The sequence below is a fragment of the Callithrix jacchus genome, chromosome 19 (assembly GCF_049354715.1).
Source record: "Callithrix jacchus isolate 240 chromosome 19, calJac240_pri, whole genome shotgun sequence".
In the NCBI taxonomy this organism is placed as follows: domain Eukaryota; kingdom Metazoa; phylum Chordata; class Mammalia; order Primates; family Cebidae; genus Callithrix; species Callithrix jacchus.
The window spans coordinates 28,963,094-28,981,686 of NC_133520.1; the positions used below are offsets into that span (position 1 = coordinate 28,963,094).

An 18,593-nucleotide genomic window follows, 5' to 3' on the forward strand; every position below is an offset into this window, starting at 1 on the left:
GGGATTACAGGTGTGAGCCACTGTGCCTGGCCAATCCCACAATCCCAGCACTTTGGGAGGCCGAGGCAGGCGGATTGCCTGAAGTCAGGAGTTCGAGACCAGCCTGGCCAACATGGAGAAACCCCTGTCTCTACTAAAAATACAAAAAATTAGCTGGGCGTGGTGGCAAGAACCTGTAATCTCAGCTACGCGGAGGCTGAGAGAGGAGAATCGCTTGAACCTAGGATGCAGAGGTTGTGGGTGAGCCGAGATCACGCCACTGTACTCCAGTCTGGGCAGCAGAGAGATCTTGTCTCAAGAAAAAAAAAAGGACATCAAATCAAATTCACCAAATAGCTTAGGCAGGACTGATCACCCGACGCTTTTTCCCCCAATGCATCAGTCAGTTTCCATCTCTCATCAACCGTCTTTGAGCTCTCACCTGAGTGATAGCAGCACCCTCCCGACTGGTCTCATTTCTGCACTCTTACCCTCCTACAGTCTGTTTATCTGAAGGCTGGCAGAAGGAGCCTTTTAAAGGCGTAAATCAGATCACATCTCTCTCCTGCTCAAAACCCTCCAATGACTTCTCATGGCACTTAGAATAAAAAGTGAAATTCCCTCTGCCGCCCTAAAGGCCCTGCGTGATCAGAACCCTGCTTCCTTCCAGGGCCTCACCTCCTCCAGCCTCCCTCCCCGCTCCTCCTGCGCTAGTTACAGAACCCTGCTTCCTTCCAGGGCCTTGCCTCCTCCAGCCTCCCGCCCCCGCTCCTCCTGCGCTAGTTACAGAACCCTGCTTCCTTCCAGGGCCTCGCCTCCTCCAGCCTCCCTCCCCGCTCCTCCTGCGCTGGTTACAGGGCCTGGCTTTTCCTCTGACACACTAACGCTGCCCCAACCCCAGGGCCTGTGTCTTTCATATTCTCTCTGCTTGGAAAGCTTTTCCCCACACCTTCTCAAGGTTAGCTCCTTCGGTCCATTTAGAATCTGCTCAAATGTTACCTCTTTGGTGGTGAAGACCCTGACTGCTTTGTCAGAAGTTGTCCCTCACCGATGTTGTTGGTCATATACTCTTCCCTTAAATGACATTACTCTTTTTTGGAAGATATATGTTATGTGTTTTATGTACACATGCTGCATATGATCTGCATATGGAGATAGAACAATGGTGGCTCAGGCCTGTAATCCCAGCACTTTGGGAGACTGAGGTGGGCAGATCATTTGAGCCCAGGAGTCCCACACCAGCCTGGGCAATGTGGTGAAACCCCATCTCTACCAAAAATACTGATTATCCATCTCACCTTATTAAGCCTCTCAGCAAGAATGGGTGCAGTGGAGTACTCTCTCACTTTGGGAGACAGAGGTGGGCAGATCATTTGAGCCCAGGAGTCCCACACCAGCCTGGGCAACATGGTGAAACCCCATCTCTACCAAAAATACTAAAAAAATTAGCCAGGCAGTACATACCTTTAGTCCCAGCTAATCCGGAGGCTGAGGCGGGAGGATTGTTTGAGCCCCGGAGATGGAAGTTGCAGTGAGCCAAGATCATGCCACTGCACTGCAGCCTGGGCAACAGAGTGAGAGCCCGTCTCAAAAACAAACAAATAACAAAGATAGACTGTAATCTCTGTGAGGGCAAGGATCATGTCTGTCTTATTCACTATTCGATCCTGGCACGTAGGAAGTCCATATTAGGAACTCATAAAAAGCTGCAGAATTAATCATTTAATGGAGTCCTTCTCCCTCTTTGTAAATATAAAGCATGATCCATGAATTCTGTGAATAAAAAGAATGAAGAGAATGGGAATGGAAAGAGTGGATGGAGTGAAAGGCAGGGAGGAAGCTACTACTCATGGGCCCTTACTACTAGGCTTCCAACCTAGCACTCTGCTTAGTGCTTTACATGGATTATTTTGCTGAAACCTCATAACTATCCTATGGCTAAGCATTGTAATTTCCCTATTTCTTGGAGACGGAGTTTCGCTCTTGTTACCCAGGCTGGAGTGCAATGGCGTGATCTTGGCTCACCGCAACCTCCGCCTCCCAGGTTCAAGCGATTCTCCTCCCTCAGCCTCCCGAGTAGCTGGGATTACAGGCATGTGCCACCATGCCCAGCTAATTTTGTATTTTTAGTAGAGACAGGGGTTTCTCCATGTTGGTCAGGCTGGTCTCAAACTCCCGACCTCAGGTGACCTGCCCACCTCAGCCTCCCAAAGTGCTGGGATTACAGGTGTGAGCCACCACACAGGCCGTAATTTCTATTTGATAGGTGAGGAAACCCAGGCTCCAAGAGGTGAAGTCACTTGTTTGCGTCTACAGCCAGCAACCAGTAGAACAGGATCTGCACCCACATCCAGCTGGCCCCTGAGGAGCCTATTCTAACCACTAGACTCATACATTCTGCACGCAGAGCTTTTCTGGGAATTTCTGCCAGTGGATGTAGCACCTTTCACCTGCCAGTCTGGGGACAGGAGTCCTGCTGGCCCTGCTGGCTGGATCTCAAAGGAAGGCCTATTGAAGTAGCAATCGGAAGGAGCCTGCGGGCCGGGCCGTCCATGAGCGGGTGGTGGAGGGGTGTGGGAACAGGAGGTGCTTCTATTCCTAGCTGTTTGTAAACAGCATCCCGACAACCCGGCTTGTCCTTTCTGCAGTGGGCCCCAGGGACAGCTGTGGCCAACTTCTCCCAAGGCAGCCTTGGCTTTTCTGAGATTGTGCTGGGGTGGAAGCCTGCAGACAAGGAGAATCCACCTTGAAAGCTCCCCCTAATCTCCTTTCACTCTGCCTTTTTCCAACCCAGCAACTCAGTTTGGGCCCCTGAGCCTGGGGCATAAAATAAATTAGGCAGAAGCTCAAAGAAATCAGGAGGCTGGGGCCAGGCGGCGAGTAATTACATAAGCCCTGCCTCCCTGCTTTTCTCCCTCCCCTTCCCCTCTTTGTCGTTCCTTCACTCTCACTGATGGTATTTTTTTTTTTCAACGCCATGAGAGATAAAATAATGTTGATTTGGCAGATGTACCGGTACAAAGTCTGAAGAATTTAGAGTGAGGAAAGAAGGTCTCTCATGATGTGCCAAACACTTTCAATGCCTCATCCTATTTAATCTTCACTCTAACCCTTCAAGGGTGATTGTATCATCCCCACTTGACAGGTAAGGTAATTGGACCTCAAGAAGCTGTGTTAATGAGATAGCATTGATAAAGCCTTTGGCACCAGAAGGCACCCAATCAAGTTAATGTTCTTCCTTCCTTGGGTAACTTATTCCAGGTCGCTGGATCAGTAAAGGGCAGGAGAAGAATTCAAACCTGGGCCTATCTGATTCCAGACACCCAAGGGCTAGATTCTGTCTCACTACACTACCCAGATGCTAACAAGCCATTGGGGAAACTGACACGTGGAATGGAGACCACTGCTTTTTTGCCGATTATACCAAAAGTGGTCCAATAAATAAGGAAAGGCCTGCGTCCTCTGGCTCAGGATATTCCTGTTTATCCATCTTGGCAGGCATGCAAATATCAGTATCGCCTCTCCTGACTCCCATGCTTGGTGTTGTTTGTTGTTCTCTGTTCCTGCTCTGTCTGTGTGTGTGTGTGTGAGTGTGTGTGTATGTGTGTGTGTGAGAGTGTGTGTGTGTGTGTGTGTGTTTATATACATATGTCTAGATTGCCTGTCTCTCTCATCATCCTTCATTCAGGCTCTACACACTCTGGGCCCAGCTGTAGATATGCTGACACAGTATGACACAGATACTCTAAAGACTCCTGGGGGAGAGAAAGAGAGACTGAAGGAGGATAGACAGATTAGACCCGGGCTTTGTCCTCACTTTCTTGTCCCAGCCTGGAGACCATGAAGCCCCTGGAATCTCTGAAGCCTCCAGCCTTCTCTGATGCTGGGAGCAACCTCCCCTTAGTCACCGGGATTCATACCCTATCTCTTAACCATCTATATCCTGCTCTCGCTGCTGGGCCAGCTTATTTTACAAGTGCTCCTTGGTCCACCTGTCCTGTCTTCCTCTTGCATTTTCCATCCAGCCAAGCTCTTATACCTACTGCCCCATTAAGAAGAAGGCAGGCACCCAGAGGCAGCACCGATGCTGGGGGCAGGCACTGCTGCCTTGCTTACCCAAAATTCTTTTTTTTTTTTTTTTTTTTTGAGACAGAGTGTTACTCTGTCACCTAGGCTGAAGTACAATGGCTTGATCTCAGCTCACTGCAACCTCTGCCTCCCGGGTTCAAGCAATTCTCCTGCCTCAGTCTCCCGAGTAGCTGGGATTACAGGCGTGCACCACCATGCCCGGCTTTTTATTATTATTAGTAGTAGTAGTAGTAGTAGTAGCAGAGATGGGGTTTCACCATGTTGGCCAGGCTGGTAAAATTCTTTTTTTTTAATTTAATTTTTAATTTTTTTAAAAATGGAGGAGTCTTTCTTGCTCTTGTCACCCAGGCTGGAGTGCTTTCGGCTCGCTGCACCCTCCGCCTCTGGGGTTCAAGCGATTCTCCTGCCTCAGCCTCCCAAGTAGCTAGTATTACAGGTGTCCGCCACCACTGGCTAATTTTTGTATTTTCGTAGAGACAGGGTTTCGTCATGTTGGCCAGGCTGGTCTCGAACTCCTGACCTCATGATCCACCCGCCTCAGCCTCCCAAAGTGCTGGGATTACAGGCTTGAGCCTCTGTGCCCAGCCGATTTTTAAAAGATGGGGTCTTGCTATGTTGCCCAGGCTGCTCTCGAGCTCCTGGGCTCAAGGGATCCTCCTGTCTTAGCCTCCCAAAGTGCTGAGATTACAGGCATGAGCCACCACACCTAACCTCAAAATTCTTTAAATATTATACATGTACAGGCTGGGCGTGGTGGCTCACGCCTGTAATCCCAGCACTTTGGGAGGCCAAGGCGGGTGGATCATGAGGTCAAGCTATGGAGACCATCCTGGTCAACGTGGTGAAACCCCATCTCTACTAAAGATACAAAAAATTAGCTGGGCACGGTGGCGCGTGCCTGTAGTCCCAGCTACTCAGGAGGCTGAGGCAGGAGAATTGCCTGAACCCAGGAGGTGGAGGTTGCGGTGAGCCGAGATCGCACCATTGCACTCCAGCCTGGGTAACAAGAGCGAAACTCCGTCTCAAATATATATATATATATTATACATATACAGAAGAAAACACGAGTAAGAACAATATTTAAGACAAACACCTGTGAATTGTACCACCTAGTTTAAGAAACGATCAGTTGCTTTTTCACACTCTGGATGGAGGCAGTTTCGAGTTTCAGGTAGAGATTTTTAATGGAGTCTAACCCTCACTAGGTGCCTGCTTTTGCCTCCCCAGGGCAGCAGGCCCCCATCACCTCTTCTGCCCTCTCTACTCTAGCCTCCAGGGCTATTTTGGGTGTGTACCAGTTGGGGTTAATCTCCTTAAGCGTTGAGCCGTGCTGCTCAGCGCACTCCTGATAGGGCCCAGCCCTCTGCAAAGGGCATGCTGAGGGTTAGGCGCCGGCCTTGGGCTTCCCTGGCTCTGTAGAGATACCGTGGACACTGAGCTCTGAACTAGAACTGATGGGGGAGGGGCTGCTGAGGCTGTGCAGGCAGTGGGAGGGGACGGTCAGGAGGGCTCAGGCCTGGCCACTGCTGCTATTAGTAGGGTGCTTTGGGTTTGCTTCTCAAGTTTACCTCTAGGGAGAGCTTTCCTCCACCCACCCCCTCCCCCCAAAGCTCAGCTGCCCCTGCCCCGGCTGGATACAGGCGCTAATCCCCAGCCCCTGGTAACACCCGGGAGAAGGGACGGGAGGCAGCCTGGAGATTTTCTTTCCCACTTGGGAAGGAAAGAGGACACACGAGTTGACCAGCTGGGATCTGGTTCCTGAAACCTGAGCCAAGGACAAGAGTTTCACTGAACTGTTGGCTACACACTTGGCCAGGGGCTTTGTTTTCTACCTGGGCTGAAGGAGAGTTCCAGAGGATCAGGGCGGAGCTACACTGACTGACAGGTCTGGCCCTTTAAAGGGCGGAAGAGAAGCTGGGGTCAATGCTTCCAAGTCCCACCTCCACCCTCCTTCACCCCTCGCTAATATTCACTCAACAAACTGAGGCTGAGGGTCTGCCGTGTGCTGGGCCCTGCGTTTGCATTTTGCCCTCCAAATCACACAAGCCGGTGAGTGAGACAGCCCAAGAAAACAGATGATTATACAAAAGTGATGCCCCGGGGGCTTTGGTACAGGCTGGCATTAGAGTGCCCAGACAAGGTGCCTGACCTAGCATGGGGGTCAGGGAAGACTACCTGGAGGAAGTGGTGCCTGAGACAGGCAGGACAAATAGGAGTTGACCTGGAATAGGCATGGGTGGAATATTCATGAAAAGGTAGGTAAACAACCAGGAGGATCTCTGGAGTATCCCATCCCATGAAGGGAGGCCCTGGAGGGAGAAGCAGGCCAAGGGCCCTTCTGCAGCCTAGACTCACTTTGCACAATAGCCAGAGTATGAATCTTGGGGCTCTCCTTCTGGGGAAAAGACAGACCTTAAGACTGTCTTGGCCGGGCATGGTGGCTCACAGCTGTAACCCCAGCACTTTGAGAGACTGGGGCAGGTAAATCATGAGGTCAGCAGTTTAAGATCAGTCTGACCAACATGATGAAACCCCAACTCTACTAATAATACAAAAATTAGCTGGGCGTGGTGGTGCGTGCCTGTAATCTCAGCTACTAGGGAGGCTGAGGCAGAAGAATGGCTTGAACCCAGGAGTCGGAGGTTGCAGTGAGCCGAGATCATGTCACTGCACTCCAGCCTCGGTAACAGAGTGAGACTCTGTCTCAAAAAAAAAAAAAGACTCTCTTAAGGCCTACCTCCTACTGTTGGTTTCTTTCTTTCTTTTTAAAATTTTATTATGAAAATTTTCAGACATACATATAAAAATAGAAAAAATAGCATAATGACCACCCATGCAGACCCATCACCCAGCTTCAACATCTGTCAACTGGTGGCCAATCTTGTTTCATCTGTACCCTCACCCAGATTATTTTAAGGCTAATTCCCAAAGCCAATAGAATTTTCCCATAAATCTTTCTGTATTTATGTCTAAAGGGGATGAAGCCTTTAAAAAGCATATCTGCAATACCATTATCACACCTAAAAGAAATGAACAGAAATTCCTTAACAGCAGCCAGTATCTAGTCAGAATCTACTTTCCCTAATCCACACAGTTTTAATAGTAATGTTGGTGGGGGGGGGGGGGAAATACTTATGTTCCTACTCATGGGGGTGGGGAGATGAACAATTAGATGTTCATTATTGGCTGATATAATATGTCCGTCAGCAGATCAGCCAATATAAGAGTTTGTGGTCTCTACTCTGTAACACTCTCTGATAGTTCTATACATGTGTGTTTTGTATAGAATCTAATTAGATTACAAATTCTTCAGGGCAGGGACTGACATTACTGTCTTTTTTGCGCCCCAGTATGGCAGCAAGAAAGAGTCACTGATCTCAACTAATTAGCTGTGTGACTTTGGGAATGTCATTCAACCTCTCTGAGATAATAGGGATAAAAATACCCATCTCCCAAGAACTGTGAAGCTTAAAGCAAAGGGGAACGTGCTTGGCATGTAGAAAGTTCTTAGTAAATGCTCATCTTGCTTTACTCTCTGCTTCGACCCCCTTCCAGTTCCTCCCATGGAGTGAAGGCCACCGTCAGTGAGGGCTGCAGCCAGGCCAACAGCCTGGAGCCCACCTGCCCCCACCACTGTACTGTGTCTGTGGTGTTGGTGGTCCCCAGCCTGAGCACCCAGGGGTGGCTTGTTTACCCAGGCCACTGACTAAACTGATAAGTGATGCTTGCACAGCCCTCAGGAGACTGAGGGACTGGGCTGGGCAGGAGTAGAGATGTGCTTTTGGCCCACTTCACCAGTTTCTGGGTTCCTTGACTCATATGAGGTAATAATTTCGTAGCTGGCCTTCATGGAGTGTTTATGACACGCTGAGCTCTGTGCTCAGTGCTCTACCACAGTATCCCTTTTAGTTTTCACAATCCTGTGAGATGGGTGCTACCATCTGCATTTTGGTGTTTTTTTTTTTTTTGAGACGGAGTTTCACTCTTGTTACCCAGGCTGGAGTGCAATGGCGCGATCTCTGCTCACCGCAACCTCCGCCTCCTGGGTTCAGGCAATTCTCCTGCCTCAGCCTCCTGAGGAGCTGGGATTACAGGCATGCGCCACCATGCCCAGCTAATATTTTTAGTAGAGACGGGGTTTCACCATGTTGACCAGGATGGTCTCAATCTTTTGACCTTGAGATCCACTCGCCTCAGCCTCCCAAAGTGCTGGGATTACAGGCATGAGCCACCACACCCGGCCCATCTGCATTTTGTAGGTGAAAAAACTGAGACTTAGGTTAGGTGACCTGTGACTTACACAGGGACACTGCTACTCAAACCAGGTTTTTCTAACACTTAATTAAGTTCTTCACCACACATTCACTATTTTGCTAATGGTGCTAAAGAAGCCACCTTCTAGGGTTCATTCATTCCCATTCACCCAGAGTTACAGAGACAACTTCTGCCCAGGTTTAGCATGCACCTCGAACTCCAGCCAGCCATTATGCCAGTGTACACCCTTGGACAGGATGAGGAAGAGTGAGGAGATCAGACCAGCCTAAATCCACAAGGGAAAACTGGACCTGAAGGCATGTCCTTACATTAAGGATGTGCACACAAACACACACACCACTTCTACTCCTTGACTTGGGCTCTGTCTGCAGAACCAAGTGTGGGCCTGGCAGGGGAGGGGGGTGAGGCAGGGGAGGAGACACTTGCCACAGTATTAACCGGCTGAAGAAAAAGTCTATAATAGTGAAATTTCAAGGACCATGAGAGTCCTTCACACTCTGGCTTGTGATTAGACTGCTTTGTTTGACTTCAGCCTCGGAAGTACCTTTCTGAGCTCCGGAAGCCGCTGGACACAAGGCAGTCATGGGCCCAGAGCCTGCGATTGGGAGGAGGGAAGAGCAGAACCAACGATTTCCAGGGGTGCCAAAGACTTTGGGTGCATTTCATTTCTTTCTGTGTGATTCCTGGTAGCTGTCTTGGGGTACCAGGCCCTCACAGTAAGTGCTATGACTTTTTCTGTAAGTATTTTGGTTTATTCATCATTATCATAACTGCATCCGGAGCAACCACTGTGCACTCAGGATAATACATTCCTGAGTCTCCTGGCTTCTCTCCCTCTTCCCTCCTTCTTCCTCTTGTTGGCAAAGCCTTAAACATAGGTGGTGAAGGGGGTGCGGTGGGGACGGAGACAGAGTTCCAGCTCCTCTTTGCCTCACACCCTTCCCTCCTCCTCCCTTCTTTCCCATCGCTACACTAAAGGAGTCAGGGCTGTGCCCACCAATATGCTCTGTGACTAGCAGTCAACACAATGTCAACCCCAGCCGGACATTCCGCAGGCATTTTAGATGATAATGTTCCCATTCTTAGTTCCTCTGTAAGAATGTGCATGTCATTTGAAGCTCTGTGCCTCAGTTTCCATAGAAGTAAGATGAAAAACAAGAATTGAGACTGATCTTTTTCTTGCAAGAATTCACAGGTAATGGATAATGTACAAGAGATGTGGCTGAGTAAGAGAACTAGAACAAAGACTCGAACAATTTTCCTCTGCAACACTCTTTCCCGTGGACAAAGGGATCCCACAAAGTCATACCCCGTTGGAGGCTGGAATGGAGTGTGACACATGGAGTCAAAGAAAACTCACATATGAATGCAATAGTGAAAAAAAATTCCTCCATGCCAATTCAGGAAAACAGAAAGCAAGTTGTGCTTAAAGCCCGTCGTAGGTGTGGACAGATACTTCCAAAGCCATCACCCCTTTCCCCTCCTCCATGAATATCTTCATCCCACAGCAAAGTGGCCTCGCTAGCTGGTAAAAGGGTTAATTACCAAAAAGAGGGCATGCTCCCTCCAGAGGCTCCTCTGGAGAGTGCAAAAACAAAACAAAAGAAAAAAACAACTAACCACCCCAAAAAACATCTTCCCTGGGAATAAATTTGAAGCTATCAGGTCGTTAAGCCACCTTCCCCAGCCCACAGACCGGTGGTCCCTGTCTTCCCTTGCTTTGGGAAACTCATCTGGGTGGCTGATGGGAGACTTAAAGTATCACTCTATCATTTTACTCCTCCTCACAATAGGCTAGAATGAGTGTGGAGAAAAACAAAGGTATTGTGGGAGCAGGATGGAGTCAACTTGACAATGGACTCTTCAAGGACGCCTTCCAGCTCCCACTCTACTGGTAGCTCTATTTGACTTTGTGGAATGTTGTGTTCCTCCAACATATCCAACTTCTGCTTATAAAACAGAAATTAGGAGTAAGAGATTTGCACCACTAGTTCAGTGAATAATCATCAGTTCTGAAGCATTAAAATCCTTTGCCAACAAGAACGTTTCTTCTAGGAAGGAAGCATCCTAATCATGAAGCCAGGGTCTCCAGCCCTCCCGTCTCCCTCCTCCCCTCCAGGGCTGTGCTCACTCACATCCATGGACATCTCCCTCTGCATAAGTTTCTTGGTCTCCTTTTCACAGAAGTTGAGCATGGCCTCCCGGTTGTACACACCCGTGGACTGTTTCTCCGTCTGGTTTCTCTGCCGCAGCCCCACGGGAACACTCCCATCTGGGTCCACCACGTCCAGCTCCTTCTCCAGCTCCTCCATCTCCTCGGGAGACAGGGTCTCCAGCAGGCTGTCGATATCGGGGTCTTCACTCACCTGCCGGCGATATTTGGCTACCCTGGACATCTTGGCAAAATGGGCTATCAGAGTTCCGGTGGGCAGGGAAGGAAGAGGGGTGAGCTGATCTGGATGCAGCAGAGTGGGCTGAGGAGCAAACCCCCGGCTGGTCGAGGACCGCAGCTCCTTGGCCCTTCTGTGCTACAGGTGCTGATGTGTTCACCGGACGCAGCAGCCTCCCTGCTGCCCAGGGCTAGTGGACTCCAGCTGGTCTACACAGCGGCCAATAAGACCCGACAACTGCCGGCCCGGAGAGGAGAAGCCAATCCCCAGGCAGGGGGCGGGCCTACCTAGCTGTCAGAGCTGTTTGAAACTTGAGGACATTCCAGGGAGTCTTGGAGCGCTGCGTGACCAAATTTAGTACAGAGCAGTTTAGCCTTTTAAAGACAAGGGGGCACGCAATGAGAAAAAGATACAAAAATGCGGAGGCTGGCAGAAGCAGATCACAGCCACGGAGTTTCAGACAAGCTAGGACGAGGCCACGGGGCGCGAGAACTGGCCAGCCCGGGGCTCGTTCAAGAGCATATTTTACTACTCCATCACCGGGTGGACGCGCGGCTGTGGTCAATGTGTGGTTCATGGACTTCCTTCTACTGTATTTGGTTATGTGCTGGGGGACTCCCAGGTGTATATAGCTCCAGGAAAGACTAGATTCAAGATGAGGAGCTGTTACACCTAACTTCCTGCCTACCCGTTGTCTTTCTACCCATGTTCTGCCAAGGAGGACCTGAAGGCCGAGCATCAGAGGCTCCAGGCTCCTTTGGCCACTACTTAAGAGAGAGACAGAAAGATAAAGTTACAGAGAGAGAGAGAGAGAGAGAGAGAGAGAGAGAGAGAGAGAGAGAGAGAATTAATAAATCCCTCTCACTGTGTACCAACACTAAAAACTGGCAGGCTGTTTGGGAAAGAAAGGAGGATCCGCAGTACTCAGGAAACTCTGAAAAGGCTGTCACTTTCCATGAAGTTCCAAGGCTCTTAGGAAGAGGGTTCAAACGTCCCCCTGTTGTCATCTGTTTCTTCCTCTGCTGGGCATCTGAAGACAGACCTCCTCTGGCAGCCCAAGGAGGAGCCAGCAGGTCATCACCCACATATAAATCCAGAGCACGATTTAGCATGTCTTCAGGGAAACAGAATTCTAGGCTGTGGTGAGAGATACTGTTGCAACAGTTCTGGCATGTTTCGTAGAAGGGCTTTCCACTGCTCATCCATCATGCTGCCCTGCACAAGTCACAGAGACATTCAATCCTCTGCCCCCCTCCCTCCTGCCACAAAATCCCTTCTAGAAGCCCTGGTGTAACCCATCAGGGTAGATGCTTCGATCTTTCCTGGCATCTTTCCATCCTAAGCCAGAGAGAGACAGTCACTTGATCAGCATTTGCTGAGTCCAGGGATCGTCTAGGACTAAAACTTGGCCATGGCATTTAATGTCCACTAGTCCAACTTTAGGTTAAGGCTGAAGAGGGTAATGGTGCCCACTGTGGGGACTGAGGGAGAGAATGAAGGCAGGCAGACTTGATAGGAAGACTGGAAAATGACTTTAGGGAAACCTAGGGTTGTCATTTTAAGAGTCAGTAGCCAATTTATTGGTCAGTCAGTAAGCATATATTTATTGAGTGACTTCTTGAGTGCCTATTATATGTCAGGCATTGTTCTAAGAGCAAGAGATATAACTAAAAATACAAAATCAGGACAGGTGCAGTGGCTCATGCCCATAGTCCCAGCATTTTGGGAGGCCAAGGCAGGAGGATTGTTTGAGTCCAGGAGTTCAAGACCAAGCTGGGCAACATAATAAGACGCCCATCTCTCAAAATAAAAAAATTAGCCTGGTGTGGTGGTGAGCATCTGTAGTCCCAGCTACTTCAGGGGGTTGAGGTGGGAGGAGTGCTTGAGCCCAGAAGGTTGAAGCTGCAGCAAGCCATGATCACGCTACTGTACTCCAGCCTGGGCAACAGAGCAAGACCCTGTCTCAGAAAATAAATAAATGAATGAATAAAGAGAGAGGCACAGGGGCTATAGGAAAACCCAACAAGGTAAGGTTGGATAGAAGTATGATTTAACAGTTAAGCATTTGGGCCTTTGAGGCCAACAGACCTGTGTTTGGTTCTGGAATTGCTACTTACAGGCCTTGTGACTTGAACAATCTACATTCTTTTCTGAGACTTGAGTTCATCTGTAAAATTAGGATGACAGTTATACCAGCCTTGTACAATTGTTGTGAATATTGAATTAGGTCTTACACATGAAAACATTTCATTGATATACCCAATACATGGTAAACATCATATTTATTAGTAATTATTATAATTATTTATTTACTCATGTCCTGAGTTCTTTTCTCCCCATCCCATGTTTTCTCTCATCTTTTTATCTTTTTCTTTCTCTCAACAGTAAACACCCTCTAAACACACACACACACACACACACACACACACACACACACTTTCCCACCTGGTTCTTATTCATTCATTCAAGCATTTATTCAGATACTATTATTTATATACAGCACCCTGCCAGGCACTAGAACATTGTTATTACAACATTGTTATACTCTCTCTCTCTTTTTTTGAGATGGAGTCTCGCTTTGTCTCCCAGACTGTAGTGCAATGGCATGATCTTAGCTCACTGCAACCTCCATCTCCTGGGTTCAAGTAACTCTCCTGCCTCAGCCTCCTGAGTAGCTGGGATTATAAGCACATGCCACCATGCCCGGCTAATTTTTTTTTTTTTTTTTTTGAGATGGAGTTTCACCCTTGTTGCCCAGGCTGGAGTGCAATGGTGTGTTCTCTCAGCTCACTGTAAGCTCTGCTTCCAGGGTTCAAGTGATTCTCCTGCCTCAGTCTCATGAGTAGTTGGGATTACAGGCATGCGCCACCACGCCCGGCTAATTTTGTATTTTTAGTAGAGATGGGGTTTCTCCATGTTGGTCAGGCTGGTCTCAAACTCCCAACCACAGGTGATTTGCCTGCCTTGGCCTCCCAAAGTGCAGGGATTACAGGTGTGAGCCACTGTGCCCGGCCTAATTTTTGTATTTTTAATAGAGACAGGGTTTCACCATGTTGGTCAGGCTGGTCTCAAACTCCTGACTTGTGATCCGCCCACCACGGCCTCCCAAAGTGCTGGGATTGCAGGCATTAGCCACTGCACCCGGCCAACATTGTTATTCTCTTAAACATATATAATTCAATAGAGTAAAAGAAAAATAGTAACTACACCGTAAGGCAAAGTGAAGCAAGCTGGGGAGGTACAAGGAGCCTTGTAGAGAGGTATAGCTGTCAAAAACCCAGTGGAAGACACATTCATTTTGTAGGGAGGAGTCAGGGTGGTCATCTCAGCGGGCATAACAAAGGGTTTGAGCCATGCTGGGTGGGCTCTTAGTTAGGTATGGTGGGCAGACATGGCACTCCCTATGCCCACCCCCTCTCCCTGCACCCCTTTGGGTCAGCAGGCCTTCACTCCCAGTGTTGCCCAGAAAAAAGCATCATCTTCTGGGGTCCCTGCCTCTGGGACCTCAGCCGACCTTTAGTCTCCTAGTCAGCTGAAAGCAAATCTTTTTCTAGTTTCTAAGGACTCTTTCTCAGGCTTTTTGCCAAAAATATTCACTGCTCCCTGAGGAGGAGTCAGGGCCTAAAAGCAAATCATTACCTTCAGCCTCAGGGTTAGGCCTGTACCATCTGGTTTCCGTGGTTTTTTTCCTTTTGGGCCCAGTGGTTTCTGCTCCAGGAAGATTCTCGAAAAATAAATCCATAGCTTTCAAATGTAAAGGGCAGGACTCATGCCTCCAAACCAAAGGTCTCTACACTTAAACCCCAGTATCTTCTCTGTGTCAGGCCTCCCAATTCCAAATTGCTGGCTCTTCTGACATGACTCAGTCAGAAGCTTTTGACTCCCTGGAGCCCCAAGGGCTCCCTGAGACTGCTCACAGACTCCAAAAGTCTTCCTTTGAAAGGCATCACGGCTGGAGCTGAAGGATTTGGGAACCCAGAGGCCAGGGAGTATAGCCACCTCCAGCCCCTACAATGAGAGGCCATCGCCCTACCCACTCTGTAGGGTTGTTCCAGCTCAGAATCCACTTACACCTGAGGCAAATCTCTACCCTGGATGTCAGGGGACTCTGGCGTGGTCTGTTCCCCAGAGGAAAACAAGCACTGTTATGGCTACAGGGTTGGGGAGAGAAAAGAAGAGGAAGAGGTCAAAACTCCAGTCAAAATATGTGGTGCAGGGTAGGGGGGAAGAGTGAGGATCCAGAACCAACTTAATGAATGCTTAGGTCTCAGTTGAGCTGAATGACCCCAGGAAAGTCACATTTTCAGAAATACAGGGTGGCAGTATAATATAGCAGATAAGACTACAGGCTCTGGAGTCAAATGACATTGCCTCAAATCTGAGATGTGTGACCTTAAGTAAGTATTTAACCTCTCTGAGCCTTAGGAAATGGAAAATGAGGATATTATGAGTATCTACAAGCTGGGTACAGTGGTGTGTGCCTGTAGTCCCAACTACTTAGGGGGCTGAGGCAGGAGGATTGTTTAAGCCCAGGAGTTTGAGTCCAGCCTAGGGAAAATAGTGAGACTCATCTCTTAAAAAAAAAAAAAAAAAAAAAAGGCAAAAAGCTGGGTGTAGTGGCTCATGGCCTGTAATCCCAGCACTATGGGAGGCCCAGGCAGGTGGATCACCTGAGATTGGGAGTTCAAGACCAGCCTGACCAAGATGGAGAAACCCCGTCTCTACTAAAAATACAAAAAAATAACCGGACATGGTAGCACATGCCTGTAATCCAGCTACTCAGGAGGCTGGGGCAGGAGAATCACTTGAAACTGGGAGGCAGAGGTTGCAGTGAACCGAGATCATGCCACTGCACTCCAGCCTAGGTGACCCAGTGAGACTGTTTCAAAAAATAATAACAAAAAGTAAAATCAAATAAATCTAACAAAAACCCCTAATTCACAGAGTTATGGAATTATTGAGTATTTTAAATAATACATGCAAAATACTTAATAGCATGAGACACATTGTAAGCACTCACTAGTGCTTACTGTAGAGTTAAATTATGTAGATATACGTACGTGTATTTACATGTAAAGATCAATAGATAAGCTGACATTCAACGACTATGACAGGGGCCTGAAAGAGACCACAAAAAAGAGAAGTTTTCATACTGGTTTTCTCCTTTTGCGGGGATGCTGACAGATTCCCTAGAAGGCAGCAGACTTTACCTCTGGAAGCAGGACATTGGCCTGGCCCAACACTCCCAAAATCAGCAGAATTGGGCAGAGGAGAGCTCCAGACAGAACATAGGCCAGGCTAATGTCTTCCTGAGAGGAAAGCAGTGGGAGGGAAAAAGGGGGCAGAAAAAGGGAAAAAGAGATTGCCTCCTTGTCTCTCCACCAATGTCACCTAGGCTAAAGCCCCTCTGTCCACCAGATTAGCCCCGGTCACAAACTAAAACCCTAAATCCAATGGGAGGCTTACTTAACCACGCCAATCTGAATTTTTCCATGACTTAGACCAGGTGGGACTGTGGGTTTGGTGCCAGGTACATGACCTGTGACCTGGTGAATGGAGTTCCTTAGGCCACAGCAGCCAGCTCAATCTACTGAGTACCTTGACCACATGGGGCTCTAGCAGTAGTCCTATCCTGAGCCCAGGACAATAACTTTCAATAGAATATACACTGGTATGTTGAATCAGAAGTTCAAACTCCCCTCACCTTTATAGTGAGTTTTCTCTAAAGGACCTCCACTGCTTTCTTCTATTTATGTCTTTGTATCACATCAGTGAGGGCCACCACAGTCCCTCAGACTGGTTTAAGATTCACTGGGTGGAGATTAGAGTACCAACCCTTCTAATCCTTTTTCCTTTTCTTTTCATTTTTTTTTTGGAGATGGAGTCTCACTCTGTTACCCAGGCCAGAGTTCAGTGGCATGATCTTGGCTCACTGCAACCTCCGCCTCCCAGGTTCAAGCAATTCTTTGCCTCACCCTCCCAAGTAGCTGGGATTTCAGGCATGTGCCACCATGCCTGGCTAATTTTTGTATTTTTAGTAGAGACGAGGTTTCACCATCTTGGCCAGGCTGGTCTTGAACTCCTGATCTTGTGATTCAACCACCTCCCAAAGTGCTGGGATTACAGACGTAATCCACCGCACCCGGCCCCTTCTAACCCTTTCGAAAGGTTTCTTCATTTAGCACCCTGGAACCAAGTGGAAGTGAGTATTTCTGAGGAGACATGACATCTTCCTTCTCTACCCAAAAGAGACTAAATCATGGGCCCCAGCCAAAAATGTTGTGTTATCTGCTGCAGTTAAAAGAGATCAAAGACTGAGAAGTCTCTTTGCTCAAAGTTTCTTTAGCCACTTGAGCGAGGCTTCCCAGAGCAGGAAACTCCCTTAGGAGAGGGACTGTTGGAATTAAATGAGCTGGGGAACCACAGCCTAGTAACTGAACTTCAGCTTTGTAAACTCGGAAACTCATCATCACTGTGATGGTTAATTTGATATGTCAACTTGAGTGGACCATACGGTGCCCAGATTAAAAGTTGTTCTAGGTGTGTCCATGAGGATGTTTCTAGATGAGAATAGCATTTGAATTGGTAGACTCACCAAAGTAGATTGCCCTACCCAGTGTAGTTGGGCATTGAAAAGGCAGAGGAAAGAATCTGCCCCTCTTTTCCTGCCTCACTGGTGAGCTGAGATATCTCATTTCACTGCCTTCTGCCCTCAAACTGGGATTTACATTGTCAGCTCCCCTGGTTCTCAGGCCTTTGGACTTGGACCGAACTGCATCACTGACTTTCCTCCATCTCAGCTTGCAGACACAGCTTATTGGACTTCTCAACCTCCATAATCATGTGAGCCAACTACTCATCATAAATAAACATATACTTATTAATTCTATATATTATATATAGAGAGAAACAGAACCAAAAGGAGATATATATATATATATATATATATCCTATTGCACACAATAGGATATGTATATACATATATGCTCTTGGTTCTGTTTCTCTGGAACACCCTGACTATTTTTGGTGATTTAGTCAAAATAACTTAACTCACAAGAGGCAGATACATAAGCCAGTATTAACTACCAAATGGAGAAGAATAGTTATAAACACAGGCTGGGGTATTCTCTACTATTTTGAAATCTATTCAGAAGCCAATTAAGAAGAAGATTGTCTAATAAATTCAGAACAAGAATAAAGGGAGGTAGCTAGAGCAAAGGGATATTTTATCTAGGTCCTGGTGAGATCAGAAAGAATATCTTTGCCCCATGAGTGTGCAAATCTCTAGTTACTGAAATATTTATACCCACCAGGTCTGCAGTGCTGACTAAACATCAGATTCTTGCCCTCTGAATGCCTCCATTTCCCCTCTCCCACAATCTCTCTTCAGCCTGTACGATTAAATAGAGTTAACTATTCTTAATTACAGTCACACTCCAAACAGGTCTTCTCCAACTTACACACCCAAATCAGATGAGTAGTATGAACCATTCTCACACGAAAGACACATTTATTTAGTTCCATGGAGGGGTCAATTCATCTGCTTACTTCATTTCCAAGCTTTTGGAGAGAACCTCACTCCCCTTTGCAGTCTTCCATTATTTATGATATCGACTTATCCATAAAATAAATATATACAAATTTTAAAGTCATTTACAAACACACAGAATGGAGAAGAGCACCTTTAACAGCCATCACATGATTGGGATTTTGTTGACGGTAAACTAAAAGCCCCATGGGTCCCCGCTTTGTTTTTTCCCATTTTCTTGACAGGGTCTCACTCTATCACTAGAGTACAGTGGCGTGATCACAGTTCCTTGCATGCTAGACCTCCTGGGCTCAAGCAATCTTCCCCCCTCA

At 47.7% G+C, this 18,593-nt stretch overlaps 1 protein-coding gene across 1 annotated transcript in view; it reads right to left on the reverse strand.

Moving 5' to 3' along the window:
• LMOD1 (leiomodin 1) overlaps positions 1 to 10,968 on the reverse strand; it is a 53,631-nt gene extending 42,663 nt beyond the window's left edge. The window contains exon 1 of the mRNA XM_054248283.2: positions 10,479 to 10,968. Coding sequence (XP_054104258.1) covers positions 10,479 to 10,739 — 261 coding nt within the window. The 5' untranslated portion in view covers positions 10,740 to 10,968. The remainder of the gene's footprint in view (positions 1 to 10,478) is intronic.
• Between the last annotated feature and the right edge of the window lie 7,625 nt (positions 10,969 to 18,593).